General features: G+C 44.1%; 1 protein-coding gene across 17 annotated transcripts in view; it reads right to left on the bottom strand.

Annotated features, from left to right (window-relative positions):
- TACC1 (transforming acidic coiled-coil containing protein 1) overlaps positions 1-19,487 on the bottom strand; it is a 122,434-nt gene that overhangs the window by 46,318 nt on the left and 56,629 nt on the right. For 10 of the 17 annotated variants that reach the window (XR_009259111.1, XR_009259110.1, XM_058720635.1 and 7 more), the window contains exons 2-3: positions 12,425-12,611; positions 11,356-11,471 (exon numbers count right to left, since the gene is read on the bottom strand). The exons of 2 other annotated variants lie outside the window; for them this stretch is intronic. Coding sequence is in view for 13 of the 15 variants with exons in the window: in XM_058720635.1 (XP_058576618.1) it covers positions 11,356-11,471; positions 12,425-12,585 (277 nt within the window). In the remaining 2 variants the exon portion in view is untranslated. The remainder of the gene's footprint in view (positions 1-11,355; positions 11,472-12,424; positions 12,612-19,487) is intronic. 5 more of the 17 variants (XM_058720632.1, XM_058720636.1, XM_058720634.1 and 2 more) reach the window with 2 other exon arrangements.

Genomic DNA, 19,487 nt, shown 5'->3' on the forward strand with positions numbered 1-19,487 from the left:
AAAACACTTAACCGACCGAGCTACTGAGGTGCCCCTCAATAAAATTGTTAACAAAGAAAAAAAGGACACAGCTTAAAGGCTGAGCAGGAGGAGTTTCCTGCAATTCTTAATAAAATGTTCTAGTACACCACAGACTTACATTTCAGAAAATGCTGTAAATAGCTCTTATGTGTATCACCTGTAGGGACACTGCAGCGAGGTGGTAGGTCTCACTAGCACATCAATTTGGGATTTTAAATTTCTCTTGAGGAAGCCTACAGTGTGCTAGATAAATTCTATTTACAGAAAAAGGTGAAAAAATGACATCACTCCTCTCTCCTACAGCAGATATACCCAAGCATAGGAACCATCCTAGAGACAGAACAATTGTTAAGCTCAAAATGCTTTTCACTTTTTTTTTTTTTGGGGGGGGGGGGGGAAGGAGCTGTTTCTTTTCAATTCTGATTTTTAACATTTGACTTCTCCCAAGACCTCCCTCATACATTCCCTTGTAAGAACACTGGTAATAGAAGCCGGCAGGCTTCCTCCAGACGGAGTTCTGTGGGGGCCTTACACCTGGTCCCTTTTGTATCACCAAAACTGGAGCGAGCACCCAAACCAGAGGTGATCCTCAACCAGTGCCCACTGCTGGGCGAACGTCTGACACATAAAGGACTTCTTTTTCAAGAGATTATCATTTATAGACAGAAAAAGTACACTGAAGTAGTGGGAAAGCTGTTCAGCTCTACACCAACAGCTGTAAGGATTAACATTTGTTCTTCATTCGACCCTTTCCCTTTGAAGAGCTGTCCTCTCTTAAACGTATGGCTTGGTCTTGCCTCCCACCCCCTGCTCTACTGTGCTGGAATCAAGGGCTTCAGGAGGGAAGTGTGATTCCGGCACTTGTGCCACCCCTTCCTGCTAAAGTGGTCTGACCCAAGGAGACTGTTAATAAGGTACAGATTAGCATTTAGGCAAGTGGCCAAAATTCGAGGGTTTTGTTTTGTTTTGTTTTCAGTTTCATGTCTCTGAATTCCCAGTCCCTCTGATTACCCCAAAGTTGAAATATACTTTATATATGTACATTCTAGTCCATTTAGTCAAGGACACAGGCCTTAAAATGCAGAAGTGGACGCGATGTGGTACCCAGGGGCAGGATAACAGCACATGCAGGTCTCTTCCCGGAATGCTGGGTAGAACCTCAGGGTATAGGCTGCAGAGCTCCGTTCCCTCACGACCAGTGGGGCCCCAAGGTCATCCAGAGCATGAGAGTAAGGAGAGGATTCCAAGTGGGTGAGTCAAGGCAGGAAAATGCAGAACATCCTCTTAGGTAGCCAGAATTTTAAGATATCACTACTTAAAGCAGAAAAACATCAACATCCAACACCACCCCTCACGTACCCACCCCTGACCAAACCTAGACAACAACAAACAAACTGGCCAGACCTCCTCCTCCGGGCCCTACACAAGAAAAACAAAACAAAACAAAACAAAAACAAAAACAAAAAAACACCAAATAAAACACTATTCAGGAGCTGGTAGGGGCGGGGGCAAGTTTAATTGCTTTTTGTAAGAGACACGACGCCAGATGCCGTGTTCTCCAGAGATAAGCTTCTAACTCCTGACAGAGGCTCATCCTAAAATATAAGACTCCACAGGTAAAGAGTAATCTGGAAAGCCACTGGACAGGCTTTAAAAGCTTGAACTAAGGGTGAAGAAAATATTTCAAATCTCCAAACCAGCATGTTATGCTATTTTATTTAAAAAGGAGACCCAAACCCTATCCTCTGAAGGCCAACATCACAATACAGTTAGATGGAGGGGCCCACTAATCAAGACTGTCTGCCCACCAGGCAGCCAAACCTTATCCACAGAAACCCATCCAACGAGTAAGTCTTCTCACTGATGAGATGTCCTGGAGTTTCGGAACCATCTGGATTTGTTTGAGGATACATTTCAAATACATTAGAAATCCTCCACCATAGACAGAAACTGTAGAAGGCTCTCCCTGTAGGACTTTTTCTCCGTCCCCAACAACTGCAGCAGGAGGAGCAGAGAGAAAGGGCACGTGCTAACAGATGGGACTCCTCTGCAGAGATGTGAAATTGTGTAACTTCACTCCGTTGCTGCCAAACAACCATAATGTGCATCTCTTCAGAAATAATTACTGGAGAATTCGAAATACCAACTGCCTCTCTCACAAAGTAGCAACCGCCCACACAGGAGCTGGGGGCTGATGCAGGATAAAGGAAAAGAGAGAGGAGCCTCCAGCCAAAGCAACAGCAACCGATTCACCAGGCACATGAGACACTTCCACAATAGGAGAGGGACCCTGGTTGAAGACCACCTTATTTCTCCTGTCGCTTCTGCTCCTGTACTCTAAGAAAAGGAGCCAAAGGAAGGGGTGGATAAAGCAGTGAAGAGGCCCCAGAGGAAGAAAGTAATAAAAAAGGCTGAAGTCTTTGAAATTATACCCTTTGGTATAAGTTTTAAAAAGTAGAAAATGGTCTTGTGCTAGTCAGCCTCCAAGATGGCACCCAATGAGGGAGCCATTTATCAGGTGAGATGAATCCCACCTCCCAGCATTCATGTCCCTGGACTGACCCGTTTAACCGAAAAGATATTATGGAAATAACAACGTGACTTCTGAAGCTAAGTCACAAAACACATTACAATTCCCATCTTGTTCTTGGATCACTCACTCTGGTCACTCAGCTGCCATGCTAGAAGAACACTCAAGCCACCCAATAGAGAGAGAGGTCCATCCACATAGTAAAGAACTGAGGCCTCCCGCAAACAGCCAGCACTTGCCAGGCAGTAGTGAATTACTTGAGGAGAAGGTCCTCCAGCCCCAGTCAAGCTTTCAGATGACTACAGTCCCAGCCAACACTGTGACTGCATTCTCACAAGTAACCCTAAGCCAGATCACCCAGCTAAAATGCTTCCAAATTCTAGGCCTATGAAAGCTATGTGAAACGTTTATTGTTCTAAGCTGCTAATAACTTTTGGAGTAATTTGTTATGCAGCAATAAATAACTAATACAGGCCTCTTAGAAACTCTTCTTTCTAACCCAAAATAGGTACAGAGTCCCAGGAGGCTGCATACATCTCCAGGTACCTACCTCTCCTCCCCCACGCAACTCACATGTGGAGAGAGAAAGCAAAAGTTACTACTCAATATGTCCCTTCCCTCTTTATTTCTCACTGATAAGCTGAAGCTAAGCATTAAGGAAGCAAAATGTTTTCAATAAAGTTGAATACCCAGTAATGCTTTTTTTCTTTCCTGCTTCTGGCTCTATATCTAAATTGTGCTGCAAACTTCTAATTTTCAAAATTCCTGAACTACACTTTATACTTCATATATGTGCAAAGTTAATAAATATGGAATATATATCCCCTACTGAACTTTTTCTTAAAATCACTGTCACTTAACAGGATACCTTAAAGGATGCTTTCCCCCATCACACACTCTGTCCTGGAAACATTTTAAGAACCTTCAGTTCCTCTGAAAAGTTTTCTCTTCAATCAGTGAAGAGAATCACAGAAAATCACAGATTCCCTGGGGGAGAGAAGCTGTATAATATGTTCCAAGAAGCTCTGGATGTGCAATCTTAAAAGCTAAATTTAAGACCCCACTCTACCACAAGCAGTAAAGACTCTGGCCCCAATCCGCGGAATGGAGATTATATGTGTCCCATCTCACAGCATCACTGTTCTAAAATCAAGTAAGATGCTGAAAAGAAGGTGGGGGGGGGGGGGGGGGAAGCCTACTTGCTCCCATCAAATTCAATAAACTCAGCTGAGGAGCACCAGAGTGGTTCAGTCGGGTAAGTGTCTGAATCTTGGTTTCAGCTCAGGTCATGATTTCATGGTTCATGGGTTCGAGTTTCACGTTGGGCTCTGTGCTGGCAAAGCATAGCCTGCTTGGGATTCTCCCTCTCTCTGCCCCTCCCCCACTCTCACTCACTGTCTCTAATAAATAAATAAAATAAATAAATAAACAAACAAACAAACAGAAAAACTCAGCTGAAACAGAAAGACAATGGTCTGCTAGGTGGCAGTCTTCTAGTGGGAAAGCTGGAGATGAGTAATTTGTTGTTATATTTCCAGCAAGGACATGGGAAAGAAGGCACCTGGACTGGCTAGGAATATATCTGTATCTGCCAAACAGAACTGTCAAATTACACTTTTTCATTTGTGAAATAATGAAATATCCATTCAGCCATTATCAATCTAACTCCTGGAGATACAATCATGTTTGTGGAAACTCATGAAATCAGGTTCATGTACAAGCAAAGGAGAGAGTGAGATCTTGAACTTAGAAACAGCAATCCCTTTCTACGCCCAATGCTAGCAGTTTTCAGGCAATTCAGCAACCGTCATTTATCACAGCCCCACCAAGCTGTTTTGTTTTGGGTAGATAAACCAGTAGCTTTCATATCACTAACCTGAGTTAGGAGATTGTGACAAAATGGCTTATGCTGCCAGGACTTCCTATGAACATTGCTACTGCTCACTTGAAAAAGACACTATGAGTACTCTTTAACCTAAATGTTTAAACGGCTTTAGACCACATACATTTTTTTAAGTGGAGCATTAAATGGCAGCAACATAATTTTGGAAGGGTTGCCCCTCCCACACACACATGCACCACCAGAAACTATCACAGTAAGCTATATCACTTTATTTGCTGCTCAGGTAAGCCCCAAACCGGCAAGTATGAGTCTAAAGTGAGTTTAACCATTATAACATTTACTGTTTTACAGTTATTAAAATGTTTACTTCCTTTTTTTAATGTTTATTTATTTTGAGAGAGAGAGAGAGAAAGAATGAGCAGGGGAGGGGCAGACAGAGAGAGAGGGAGAGACAGAATCCCAATCAGGCTTTGTACCATCAGCGCAGACCCCAAAGTGGAGCTCGAACTCCTCAACTGCGAGATCATGACTTGAGCCAAAATCAAGAGTCGGATGTTTAACCGACTGAGCCACCCAGATGCCCCTAAAATGTTTACTTTCAGCAGGGAGACTTTACCCCTGCTCCTAAGTTTTTTATTCAAATATTGTGGTTCTGCACTTCCTGAGAAGTCTGCTGGAAAAACTATACTTTTTCCCCGAGAAGACTTTCTTTTTTGGGTGGAACACCACATAGAAGCTCTCTGTGTGGCTCATTTACACTGCTATAAATTAACCAACAAAGAAACATGGCTCTGATCCCATTTACTAACTAGTAGGAATCTCCCAAGTTGAGAGCTAAAAATGTTATCTGGGAAAAAAAACCAAAAAAAACACCACAGAATTGTATTATGCTGCTGAGGTTTCCAAGCCTTAAAGATCTTATAATAATAGAATATACAAATTTAAACTATGAAAGAACTAATTACATCAAAAATTAAAAAATAAAAATAAAAGTATTGGTTTGGGATATTGTCAAAGGAGCCACATGGGTTAAACTTTTGGGCTAGGTAACATTAAGGGTCCTTATTAGTCCCATCATTTCTAGGAAATTCTAATAAAGCAATCCTTGTGGTAGGGGCAGGGAGAGGATGTTAAACTAAATCCTTAGGAGAACCATACTCATGAATTTTACTGGAACACTTCAATATATACCTAACGAAAAATGTTTGTACAGTATTTTCTTTTTTTTTTTTTAAGCTTATTTATTTTGAGAGACAGTGTGCACACATGAGCAGGGGAAGGGCAGAGCGAGAATCCCAAGCAGGCCCTGCACAGCTAACACACAGCACAATATGGGGCTCAAACTCACGAACTGTTGAGATCATGACCTGAGCCCAAGTCAAGAGCTAGACACTTAACCCACTGAGCCACCCGGGTGCCCCTGCATATTTTCTTGTACATGTAACCCAAAGCCTTAGAATTGAAAACCTAAGTGTTACATTTTAACAAGATCTGCATTCTAGGTCTTACATATGCACAGTCTAAAACAATCCAATAAATATACCATTTCAATCATACAGCATATACCAACAATATACCATATCAACTGTCAAATAAATTCTAAAACACCCAATTAAAACTATTAAATTAAAACTATTAAAAAACACTTAATGGGCAAAAGTCAAAAGTTATATATTTGTACTTATATTATTAAATGATTCCCAAGTTCTCTTCATTCTTCTCTAATTTCCATTTTTCATAACTCCTTGGATCTCACAGTCAATTAAAAAGCAAGTACACTGACAGACCAATGACATTTGTGTTTTGTAAGGGAGACAAACAGCCAGCCCAAATCAGCCTTTCCCTAGAGTCTTAACCTAAGCATACAGGCCTGCACTAATGGCACCAGGTGCCACAGTTCATGTTAATTAATCATGTATATAGCCTTGCTGCTTTCTTGAAAGTTCTCCCAAATTACTTAAGCTTTATATTTTTATCAAATTGTCCTAGGTGTGGATCTAGGTCAGCAAACTTTTCTGTAAAGAGCCAAACAGTAAACATTTTAGGCTTTTGGCAGCTACACAGTCTCTGTTCCAAGTAATCAACCTTGTTGTTTTAGTGTGAAAGCAGCCACAGACAGCACCTAAGCGAACAAGTGTGGCTGCATTCCCACAAAACTTTACTTACGGGCCCTAAAATTTGAATTTCATATAATTTTTACACGTCACAATTTTTTTCAAGCACTTAAAAATGTAAAAACAATTCTTAGCTCCCAGACAAAACAATAATCGGTCAGAGCAAGAGACAGGGCCACATTTGGTCTGTGAGCCACAGTCTGCTGATTCCTGATCGAGACTACCAAAACTGTGTCAATAAACAACTCTGCATTCCCCACCAGGCCTCCAGCAGTAAACATCTGTGGACTGATCCTGTTTATCTCTTTCCTTCTATTCTGGAGGACTACAGTGAGTCTTTGAAAAGGCACCTAATTAACATATCAAACAGGGTAGATTTAACTAGTTGTTCCAAGGGCACACACAAGAGCTTCAGCATGAATTAAGATTTTCTTTCTCAAAGGTATATACATACATACATACATGTATATGTATATACATATAAAGGTATATGTGTGACAGAGAGGCTTCTAGTAGCTTCTAGTAGCACAGGACATCCACTCACTGCAGCTTTTATAGTCTAAGACAATGGACAAAACCATAGTCCATAAGCACACACACAAAAAAAAGTGGAGAGGGGATGAACTTGAGATTGTACCTTTTTCAGAAGTCCTCTGTACGTGCCATCTCCTCACTGATACATCCCCCAGCAAAAAGAAAATACAGTAACAGCAGCAGCTTAAACACTCTTTGTTGGGGGAGGCAGACAGATAGCAAACACAGAACTACCAGCCCCAATATTACAGCCACCACTCTGGTATTTTCAAGGAACCTCTTTGGCTCAACTTTTATTTTACCAGTTAGTCCGAAGCCAGCTTCTGTCTGTGGCTTAAAAAAATCCCCACAACCTCATCCATTGTTTCATTCCTAGATTGGCATACAATTCTGTCTTAAGGAGTGTTAAGACAGAGTTCAGATACTGTAAGTCCCCAACAACTTCCAATAAAAAGAAAATTAACTTCAAATAGGTGTAGCTGTTTCCCTGCGTTCAAAGAATCATATGGAAGTAGGGGTGGGATACAGCCAATACATTGGGGGACCATAATATACGAGGAAGCCAGTATCATTTATGTATGTTAACTCTAACCCCTGACTAACTCATAAATAATCCCCCCAAATGATACAGTTTTATATAATTTCTACCTGCTATCCCACTATGACTTGGAACCAAAGATATATGAAAGACTAACTTTATCAGGAGCCAAATAATCAACAGTTTGGGAGAAAGAGGACCATCCAAGCTCAGAAGTTAAGACTTCAACGAGAAATGTGTCTCCAGGAATTTTGGTCCACTGATATCTTCCCTGGTCAGACCTGTGTTTGGTTGTATTTTTATATTTACTCTGTATGTATAACAAGGCCATCAACAAGACTCTGGGCTAACTCTACACGTTGGGCAGAAGGAGCTCTCAAAGGCAGTATACTACCAGGCTGATATACAATCATCCTATTATTTAAAGGCTCCAGGGGCACCTGGGTGGTTCAGTCAGTTAGGCATCCAACTTTGGCTCGGGTCATGATCTTACATTTTGTGTGTTCAAGCCCCACATCAGGTTCTCTGCTGTCAGCATGGAGTCTGCTTTAGATCTTCTGTCCCCCTCTCTCTCTCTGCCCCTCCCCCATTTGCCCTTTCTCTCTTTCTCCCTAAAATAAACATTAAAAACAAAACAAAACCCCAAATTGAAAGATTTCTTTTTTTTTTTTAACGTTTTATTTTTTTTTATTTTTGAGACAGAGACAGAGCATGAACGGGGGAGGGTCGGAGAGAGAGGGAGACAGAGAATCGGAAGCAGGCTCCAGGCTCCGAGCCATCAGCCCAGAGCCCGATGCGGGGCTCGAACTCATGGACCGTGAGATCGTGACCTGGGCTGAAGTCGGACACTTAACCGACAGAGCCACCCAGGCGCCCCCCAAATTTAAAGATTTCTTAATATGTGGTGGTAGTCTCCTAGATTGTACACCCTACCGCATTACCCCATCAAATACATGGTCTCCAATCATGATCTACTCCACACAGCTTTCCTGGTCCATGACTCTCTAAAAAGAAATCTTTCAAAAGAAGAGAGAAAAAGAGTGTGAGCTAGAAGTTACCAAAACATGTAAAAAAAGAGTCAGTGGCACAGGAAGGACCAAACAATTGGTTCTCTATGGCTCTGGGGGGGTCTGAGCCATAGGAGCCTCTATGCAATTAGCGAAGAATATGTCAAGATGAATCAGACTAGGAGCTGACAGAATGGTGAGGAAGGGAGCAGCCCAAGCTGAGGGACATTCAAAGAGACTTTCAAATCGCTACTTATGGGTCTCATGAGCATTACTTAAATTTGATGGGAAAACTTCAAAATAGTTCTTTCCAGCTTTCAAATCTCTCTTCTGATCTGCCAATCTTGACAGAAGAAAAAGGAAGCTTTGAAGAACAAGTGCATCGTCCGTGTGCAAAGCTAAGCGCCACATGTGAGCTCTCCAATATATAAACCTGCCTGTTCCCATGCGGTCTCTGCCTAAAACAATGGTGAAAAGCAACCCAGGGTGGAAAAAAAAGCAGGGAGGGAGGCTACCCAGGGTGTGTTGAGAGTATGGCTGAATTCTCAGCAGGGGAAATGCATTAGACAACTCCCAAGTCAAAGCAAAATCAAACCACAAAAGTAATAATAATTATTATTATCAGTGAACCAATAATTCCAGCTCCATCATGAAGTCTTTCACAGAGAACCTGACTTCCCAAGCAACCTGTAAGGAAGTTATGAAGCAATAAAATACAGTAACCGTTAGGAGAAAAAAGTCATAATCAAGTCAAAAACTAGTTAACAGGATAACCTGGCTCTATTGAAGGATGACACTGGCAGACACTGGAAAAGAGAAAACATGGAAGAACAACATCCATGCTAGAGTCTCTTCTCCAGACAACAGTTAAGTAGCCTTTTTTTTTTTTTAATGTTTATTTGTTTATTTTGAGATAGACAGCACAAGCAGGGGGAGGGCAGACAGACAGAGAGCATCCGAACCAGGCTCCCAGTTCCGAACTTTCAGTGCAGAACCCATCACGGGCTTCAATCTCACAAACTGTGAGATCATGACCTGAGCTGAAATCAACAGTCGGATGATTAACCAACTGAGCCACCTAGGCGCCTCATGTCTCTTTAAAAGGATGTCAAAACATGATCTCTCTGCTCAAAGCGCTGTTATGGGTTAAACTGCATCCCTCAAAAAGATATGTTGAAGCCCTAACTCTCCATACCTGTGAATGTGACCTTATTTGGAAATAGTACCTTTGCAGATATAATCAAGTTAAGATGTGGTCATACTGGATTAGGAGGGTCCCTATATCTAATCACCGGTGTCCTTAAAAGAATGTCATGTGAAGGCACAGAGATACACAGGAAGAAGATGGCCTTGTAATGAAGGAGACAGAGACTGGAGTTATCCTGCCACAAGCCAAGGAACATCGTGAAGTATCAGCCACCACCAGAAGCTAGAGGAGACAAGAAAGGATTTTTCCCTAGAACCTTAGGAGGGAACATGGCTCTGTGGCTCTGCTGATACCTCGATTTCGGACTTCTAGCCTCCAAATCTGTGAGAGAATATATTTCTGTTGTTTTAACCCACCCAGTTTGTGGGTTTCTACTTTGTCAAGGCAGCCCTGGGGAGATAACACACCAATGGCTTCCTATCTTACTCAGAAAGAAAATCCAAGCATCATTACAAAGTGTTCCAGACTTTCCTTTATCTAACTTCAGCTCCTACTGTTCCCTTCCTAGTCACCACTCCATCCACACTGGCTTCTTCATTGGTCCTCAAAACCCTCCCACCATGGGGCCTCACGCCATCTCAGGCTGGTCCTGTTTCAGGCCTTTGCAGATGCCATTCCCTTTGCTGGAAAGGTTCTCTCCCCAAGAATCTGCAAGGCTGTTCCCTCAATCTTCTTTCAGGGCTCTGCTCAAGTTCCCTTATTGGCAAGGCTCGGCCTAATTACCCTTTGGCATCTCTTATCCCTACGCCATGCACCCTATACCTCCTTCCCCTGCTTTATTTTTTTCCATAATACTTAAGACAAGCTGACATGTGTATCTTGCTTAACCTTTAAAAGATCCATTTCCCTCCATAACGTTAGCTCAGTGAGAGCAAGACTTTTTCACTGCTGAATCACAGCGCACTCTATTGAACAGATAAACAGATTCTATCAGGACAGGTGAAATTTTACTCAAAACTGGCTGTGTGACAAAAAAGGTTGCTACTAATTAAATGGATCAGAACCTTTTGTAGTTGAAGGGCAGGCTCACGGTTGAGCTCTGAGGGGCTAGGAGACCATCTCTGTGCCAGGTTTCTGTAAATAGACTGAGAGGCTCACCATTCCTATATAGATGAAGGAAAAGTGAACAATTTTGAAACAGCTTAAGATTCCTTCATATCTAAAAAGGTCCACTCTTACATATAATTTTTGTCTCCAGCCACACACCCCTGAAGAAAGTGACTTAGCCTGAGAAATATCTGAAGCCAAATCTAAACATACCTTCACCTCTGCATTACTACATACATTTTTGGTTTTTCGGGGCTTAGGGGGAAGGGCCCAGCAGGAATGTTTGATAATGATAATCTCAAACTGCAAATGTACAAACCACTTGGGAAGAAAACCATATTCCTAAAACAAACAAAAATATTTCAAATAAGCCAGGAGCCTTAAAACAGCTCTTTCTTAGTAAGTACTCGATCAAAAGCTTTTTAAATGGTCCTAAGTTAACACTCTTCCTTCCCTCATTTACATTCTCAAAACTTTAAAACAAAAGAGGCAGAAAATGAAAATCTTCCTTTACCTTGGGTTTTGGCCCCCGGTGCTGCCAATCCTAATGATGAATCACAGGATTCCTTGAGAGGTGATCTGATTGGTGTTTCAGCTTCAGGGGTCTCAAAATTACCTTCTGAATCCGAGCTGCCAAGGGGGAAAAATGAGGAATTACCACTTTCAACGGTATTTCCGACACCCTTTACAACCTACATATCCGAAAAGGCTAAAGTCCAGCATTTTTGCCTAACTTTACAACCCACTAGTCCTCAGCAAGGACTGGCCTGTGGGAGCTGCTGCGGGTTTTCTCGCAGGGCCCTCCTCCGCCTTCTGTCTGGCATCCTGTCTCCCTGAATATCTCCTCCATCCTCCGGAGCTTTTCTCATCACCATTTATTTCTGAGGTCATCCTTTCTTCTGACATCCCCCCAAAAGCGCTTTCCAACAGACTCCTTTTCTAAAAGAATCCTTTCTCATAGGTTTAAAAATTAAGACTGCCCTCTCCCCCTAAAATTAAGCCAGCTCTCGCCATGATGCCTTTTTCTTTGGCAGGCCTCTACCTGTTTGGAACTCACTCGGCCTGAGGCTGAGAATGCTGTCACCTGCCTTCCTCAATCACTCGGTGGCAGCTCAGCAAAGACCACCATTTCTCACCAGCTGCCAGGGGCCTGTCATCACGCGACCTTCTTTACCAAGGCTGCATTTTCGGGCCACAAGGGGACACCAGAAGGGCCTGGGAGCGACTTCTTCTCCACAGGGAGGGCCCCAAGTTCTACCGGTGTGATCAATGACACTCTTGTGTGTAGGGGCGGGGGCTGGGGGATCGAAGCTTAGAGAAAGTGACTGAAGCAGACCGGGATGCGGGAAGACTGCAGATTCCGGGTTAGGTTCTGAAAGCTCATACAGAAACGGAGGAAAGGTAATACCGGACAAAACATCCTGAACTTTCGAATGCACAGCGGGGACCCGGTTACGGGCAGGGACGCAGCATTGCCATGATAATGGTTACGCGGGTGAGCGACCACACACACGCACACAGAATGAGCCGCAGATGGATGGATGGCAGCACGTCTGCATCTCGGCAGGGATGCGTGTACTTGCCTGAAACTCAAGGATTTGGTCTCGGCTTGCGAGTCCTCCTCCTCGGGATCGCCCTCGGGCCCTCCGGCCTCGTCCTCTCCGGCGCCCCCGCCGCGCACCGCGGACCAGGTCCATTTCGCCCACTGCACTGGGGACAGGATCTGCCAAGGGCTGAACGCCATGAGCGCGGCTCCTCCGGCTCCAGCTCCTACGAGTAGGGGAAGGGGGAGAGCCTTTTTTCCCTTTCAAAATGGAGGGAACGGGTGACAGGCGCCTGTAAGCGTTTCCAGCGGAGGCGCGGATGTGGTTAAACGAGCGCCGTCGGGGGCCCGGGTGGAGCGCTTCCTCTCGGCCGGCAGTCAGCGCCGCTTCCTCCTCGTCCTCCTTCCCCAACGGTGCGGTCGCGGCCACCCCCGCGCCGGGCGACTCCCGCCGGGAAGATGCCTTTCCTGGGGCCTCCTCAGGGCCCCGGCCCGCGGCGCCGGGTGGCTCGGGTCTTGGGGTCTCGGGCTCCCGCCTCCCGGCCGGCGGGGCGCGCATCAGCTGCCGCGGGAGCCGCGCCCCAGGAGCCGCCCCCTTGGACCGTACTATTCGCGCGCGCGGGCGGGGGCGAAGGCGGCGCCGGGGCTTTGAAGTCCGCGGCGCTCCCGCCCGATCCCCCCGCCGCGGCGCCGTGCTGGTAGCGCCCGGACTGCGGGCAGGGGGCTGCCCCGCTGCGACTCCGGCGGGCAGAGCACCCAGGCGCCCCCAACAGCTCAGCGAGCGGCGGGAGCTGGGAAGATCCATTTCCTGGGTCCGTGCACGCTGGGCTTTTCCTCTTTCCCTTATTTTTTCATCTTGCTACTGTGACTTAATGGCGTTGTGACATTAGATCGCATAGAAGTGAAGCCCCTTATTAAAAAAAAAACAAAAAACTTTGAGGCCGCAGTTGCCTGTTCTTTTTACCCCTCCCTGACATTGACAGCGTGGAAGATTTCGGCCTATTCACCTCCGACTCTACCACTCCCAGGATTTGGAAATTCCTCAGCAATGCTACAAGAGGAGCCAAGGACTGGAATTGTAGATGCTTTGTCCCTCCCCAAACCGCACTCCTGGACGCTCTGGGGCCAGGTCTTTGGTAAAGGGTGCTAAATTACCCCCGTGAAATTACAGCCTGATCGGCTTCCCATTCTCCTTTTTGAGGCTTTCTCTTCATAACTTCGTCTAAATCTTTGATTTCTGACTTCGTTTACTGCTTCAGAAGTATGCCAACAGGCCTGGTGAAGGCAGCCTTCAAAATAAAAACCCTCTTTATGTTTGAAAGCAGAAGGAAATAGAAGAGCTCTCCTCGGATTTTCTTCATTTTCCGTTTAGGGATCGCTCGCCTCAGAATCTCCAATGCACCAAGGAAGCTGGCAGACACAAACCAAACACCAGGTTTCATGATCTCCTTGCCTGGATAAGGCATTTCTTGTACTATTGTAATTTCCCAGAGTCGCTGTGAATCTGTGAGGTGGTTGCAGGTTCTCACAGAGAGCAGCTTCAGAATTTAGGAACAAAGTCATGCTGAAACTGCAAGAGACAGTCTCCCCTAAAAGGGGAGTCATGCTGAGGAGTCATGACTGTCTTACACATTTGATAGCAAAAACAAAAGCAAATATACTGTAAGATAAGGCAGGGTAGTTATCTTACCATAAGATAACTTAGTCTTACCGTAACAGAAAGGCAGAGGTTTGCCTGAAGTCTAGATAAAAGGATTAGGGTGTCAGGATGCTTTAGAATTCATCCAGCTCCTTTCCAGAGAGAAACACAACTGTCAGGATTGTTCTGGAGACTACAAGGATGGGAAGTACGCAGGAGTCTTTTTTTTTTTTTTTTTAAAGTCATGAAATATACCCCAACATTATCCAGTTCTTTGTATTTTTAGGTTTACGGCTCACCATATAAACCTTCAGGTTATAAACTCCCCCAGGTTCCTGGATTTGACCCGTGTTTTGTTGCCTGGAAATAATATTACCAACCCCCCCCCCATGTAAATTAGTAACTGGCACCTATGTCTTCTTACATCCTGTTCATTCTTTCTCCTGGGTAGTTCTCAAATCTTCATTCCTCTGCATCCCCACTGTCACTGACATACTTCCCAAACTGTTTCTTACAGCTGCACTGCAAATGTCTTCCAGGTAGTTCTACCTCAGGGTTTTCCCACCTGAGGGCATCCCACCTGGTTGATAGGTGACTTGTGCTATAGTCTTGCTGTTCCTGTTCCTCATTACTCCCAGCCCTTTGTATTCCTAAACCATAATCAGTAGAGAATTGGTTCTGAACTTTCAGTATGTCCCAGAATCATCTGGGGTGCTTCTTTAAAAATACTAACTCAAATCACCACCAGGGCCTGGAAATCTGAATTTTTACCAAGTATCTTGTGGAATTTTTTTTCACAGGATAAATTTGGGAAACAACGATGAGCTTGGACTAATTGCTGCTGCTAGAACTATTTCTCTTTTTCCTGTAGAGTTCTGCACATTCCCACCCCCTTACCCCCACCTCGAGCTCCCAGACCTTGACTTCCCAAACTTCCTTCAATACCCAACTCAAGTGTTTAGTCTGAGAAAGCAGGCTGATTTCTCCTGTTTCTACCATCTCTATACCCCAACCTCTCAAAGAAACTTTTACTGTGGCCCTTAGATGGTTTTGAAAGGGGACACTATTAATAGTTACACCAGACAGCAAGCACAAACCAGGATGTCCCCAGGATGTAAGGTCACCCTACACTTAGCATATGATATATAATGTGTTTGTTTACCTATCTGTCCCACTTCTAGACCATAAGCTTCTAAATGGCAGGGGCCACATCATATTTGTGATTTATTTTTGTTTCTCCAGAGATTAGGACAGGGCCATACACTCAATAGGTGTTCACTAAATAAACAGAAAAGGGATATTGTAGTTTATAGATAGATCTTATGAGTTTGAGTAGGATGACATAAATTCCAAAAGCCTGACTCCTCCTGGGGAAATCAAGTTTTGGAACCAGCACAGAATGGAACTTGGAGCAAGTAATGACCCCAGTAAGGTAAAGCCCAACCTATACAGCCATTTCTTGAAATTGGAGAAGCAAATGCCTAGTTTTCTGAACATCACTCTACTGCAAGCTCCTAGACTTGATGTGAACAGCGATAAAGGAAGTAATTACTCAATAACTTGAACTTATTTTATTGTCTAGAAGTTCAAGTAATGAGGCTAACTGACATATCAATTTTCCTGTAATTCTGGGAAAGAAGGGGCAATGTTTGAAAACAGATATCCCAACCAAGGTAAGCCATTTTGCTGCTATCCTCAGCTTCAGAGAGCAGAATGTCTGCAAATACATGACCAAGTCACCTAATGCAACGGATTTGTCTTGGAAACAACCGAAACCACAGAAAGAAACCCATCTGTTCCTTCCTCTCTTCTTGCCCTTCACTGAAGCTTTAGATCAATAGGCCATGAAAATCTAAAATGTAACTTCCTTGAAACATTCCACAATTGTGGTGTGGCCAAGCCAGGCACATCCGTTGCCTGTAATGGATGCTCCAGAGGGATCTGCAAGATGGGTCTCTTCGTTTAAAAAAATAATAAAATGTACGGGTTAGCAAACTCAAACAGGCAAACAACTAATCATTTCATAGCATTTCACAGCAGAGCTATTCTGGGAAAGCCTGGCATGGGGGCAGGAGGTGGGGGCAGATGTAGTTGGGGCCTAAAGGAATTGGTATGGATCCTGTATACCTCATAAAGAGTTGATCTCAACTCAAGTACTCAAGTTGAACTTGATCCTGTAGCGGGGGACAGGGTGGGGGGGGGGTGTCAAACACCAGAACCTCCCTAGGTAACATAAGGGAGTGACAAGGCCAGAGTGGCAGCTGTGTCATCTGGAGAACACTGCTGTGGCTAAGGGGCAGTGCTACCAAGTTCCTGGTGCCCAGCATTGCCATCTACCAGTCTTTCGAGAAAAACCCAAACCATGAGTTTTATAACCCATCTTCCGATCTTTAATGTTCTTACTAATTTAAATCATTTTGAACCTTGTGAAGGCCAACATGGTGCTGGACAAAAACAAAGCCATCTGTGTGTCCGGGTAGCCCCCGAGCCTGGATGGGCAGAGGGGAGTCATCAGGCTTTGAGCAAGTAAATAACATTTCCATTTAGATCATTTAGATCATTCTGGTAACAACCTGGGGGATGGAAGGGAAGTAGTGAAGACTGGGACCCAATTTCCCTGCCCCAAACTACCTAGAGAAAGTGGACAGCCTCTCCCCTAGAGGGTAAAGAAGCAGAACTGAAATTCACGTCCTTAGCTGTCACTGCACTTGTTCAGGAAGCATCAGAGTTGTAAGCAGCTCAAGCATGATGTGAACACTTTGACAGTGGAAGGACCAGAAAACCACTGCTAAGGAAACCGAGTTTGTGCCAGCCAGTGAAATGAAAAAGCATCGGTTATGAAATGATGTGGAGGGAGTGGAGGAGGCAAGGCAGGAGGACCAGGATGGCACAAGGGAATCAGGGATGAAGTAGGCAGAGAGAAAACCAAAAGGTCAGGCAGGCAGACAAACCCGTCAACATATCTGTATTTTCTCACAATTTAGGAATCTGGTGAGCGAGAGACACATCCCACGCAACTAAGATTAGATGCCAGATTGATGATGTAACCAAAGTGGCTGGGCAGCTCTGAAAACTTAGAAAAAGCACCGGCCTGGGTGAAACTGAAATGGCAAATAGCAGCTAGGCTGACATGCCTCAGCGGAACCTCCATAGACTGTCTCCCACTCCCCAGCCCTGCTTTTTGAGAGCTGTTTGCTGGATGAGGTTCCAAGATGTGGCAGGGAATTCCCCTGCACGTGGTTGCCCCACCAACCTGATCACTGAATGTTCTCACCTCACTCACCAAGCTAAACATCCTCAGGAGGTCTCTAAGATGTAATGGTTTAACAGTACCCTAGATCAATCTGATCTCTGTAATCCTTCTCTCCAGTAGCGGGGCAGGTTTTCTTATTCTCAGTTTGCAGATGACGTAACTGAAGCAGAAAAGGCAACCACCTGCCTGAAGTCATACAGCTAATTGGTGCCAGAAGTGAATCTAGAACACCAGTCTCCTGTCAGTACTCTTGGCGCTGTATCAGACTGGAAGAAAGCAGAATGTCTTCGCAATCACGAGGTAGCTTGCCGTTCCGTAATCTAGACACTCCTCTCGATATACTGCGGCTGCAGTCCCTGCTTCCTGCTTACCCAGCATGAAAGCCACAACAAAGAATACCTCACTCTGCCACAGAGAAGTGCCACTGCCAGCAGGAGGCCTGCTTTCCTGACCCACCTCAGTCTAACCAGGCAACAACATGCTGATGTCTGCACGAGGCAACATCACACGAAGCAGATAAGGGCATCTGACATATTCAAATACGTTCATGTTACAGTCTCAACCCTGCAAGATGAGATGTTCTTACCTAGAGGCTATAATCACCTGTAGAATTACAATCTTCACTCCACTACCCAAATACTCCCAAATCAGAATTCATACTACATATTTACACTGCACATTATATCATAAAGACATCCTCCTTTCTTTTTTTTTTTAATGTTTATTTAATTTTTTTTGAGAGAGAGAGAGAAAGAGAGAGACATAGCACCAGTGGAGCGGGGGCAGAGAGAGGGGGAGACACAGAATCTGAAGCAGGCTCCAGGCTCTGAGCCATCAGCACAGAGCCCAATGTGGGGCTTGAACTCACAAACCGTGAGATCATGACCTGAGCTGAAGTCAGATGCTTAACTGACTGAGCCACCCAGGTGCCCTAAGAGAACCTCCTAATTTTTTTTTTAAAGAAAAGCCAGATTTATGTCCATAGTTAATACTCTTTCAGAGTTCTACAAAGATTAAAAGGGATCTAAACTGTATCCATTAAATACTTGGCCAAGCTCCCCACCTAGGGCCTGCTCAGAGACCCTTGTACAGGCTTTCTGCTGGTGAACAACTCTTGTCAGGTCCACCATATCACAAAAGTAAAGTCTGACTTTCCCAGAAAGTATGCTATTCAACCTGGGTCAGGATCAGACAGACGGCAGAATTGCCACATGGCAGAGTTAAATAGTGTGTCAGCCTTCAGTGGGAGGTGGGGGGAAAAAACAAATATATTTTATGGTGTTTACACTGAACTAGTATCATTTAAGAGCCAGTTCTATGAAGTTCTCTCTCATCCCTATCAGACAGCATGAATGTATGTTTAATGACTTTATGAGAAAGTTCACTTTAGCTCCGCCCTGGAATGTAAGAGGGTTAGAGAAACAGTTGTTGAGTATGAAAGACAGAAGCAGAATTAGGTCTGTTCATTCCAAGTGAGGAAAATAACCCCAATATTATCCCTAATTCTTCCCACCAACTACCACAAACCCAAAGTTGAAAACAAGCCAAAAATAAACACAAAAGATCCAATTAAAGCAGTGAACTCTCTTTAAATTTAGAAATACCTTCCATTCTAGGAGATAAAAGTGGTTTTTCCTGCTAAACAGCATTATTGCAACTACAGAGTCGGTTAAACAGGTAGGCAATCTTGTAAAATTACTGTTATTGATTTAGCACTTTTTGTTTTCTTCTGTTGAATTTGTATTCCTTTCCGGCAGATTAGGCATGAAGAAAAGTGGACCCTCTGAGTCAGGCAGTGCTACATGTTAAGCCTCAGACAAGAAAACCATCTGAAACCCTTTCTAAGTTGTTTATGAATTTAAGTTTCTAATAATGAACATTACCCCAAATTTGAGAGATCTACTTTACTTCATTTACCTAGGTTAGGCAGAGGGTGGAATCTAAGGCTTGAGTTAAAGAGACTGAAGGAATTCAGGAAGTCAAAAGAAAATAATATTCTTACTCCTGCAGCCATTTTATTCCCTCCCCTCTCCTCTACCCAACCTCTAAAATAAATCTCCCAGATAATACACCTGGAACACTAGAAGAACACTGATCACATGACCCGGCTTTTCTGAGATCATCCTGATATCAAATATTCTACCTGCTCTCTTTGTAAACACCTGTCCCCATTTTCAATTTATGAAACATTGTCACTAAGAAGTTGAAAGG

This window comes from Neofelis nebulosa, chromosome 3 (assembly GCF_028018385.1).
Source record: "Neofelis nebulosa isolate mNeoNeb1 chromosome 3, mNeoNeb1.pri, whole genome shotgun sequence".
NCBI lineage: Eukaryota > Metazoa > Chordata > Mammalia > Carnivora > Felidae > Neofelis > Neofelis nebulosa.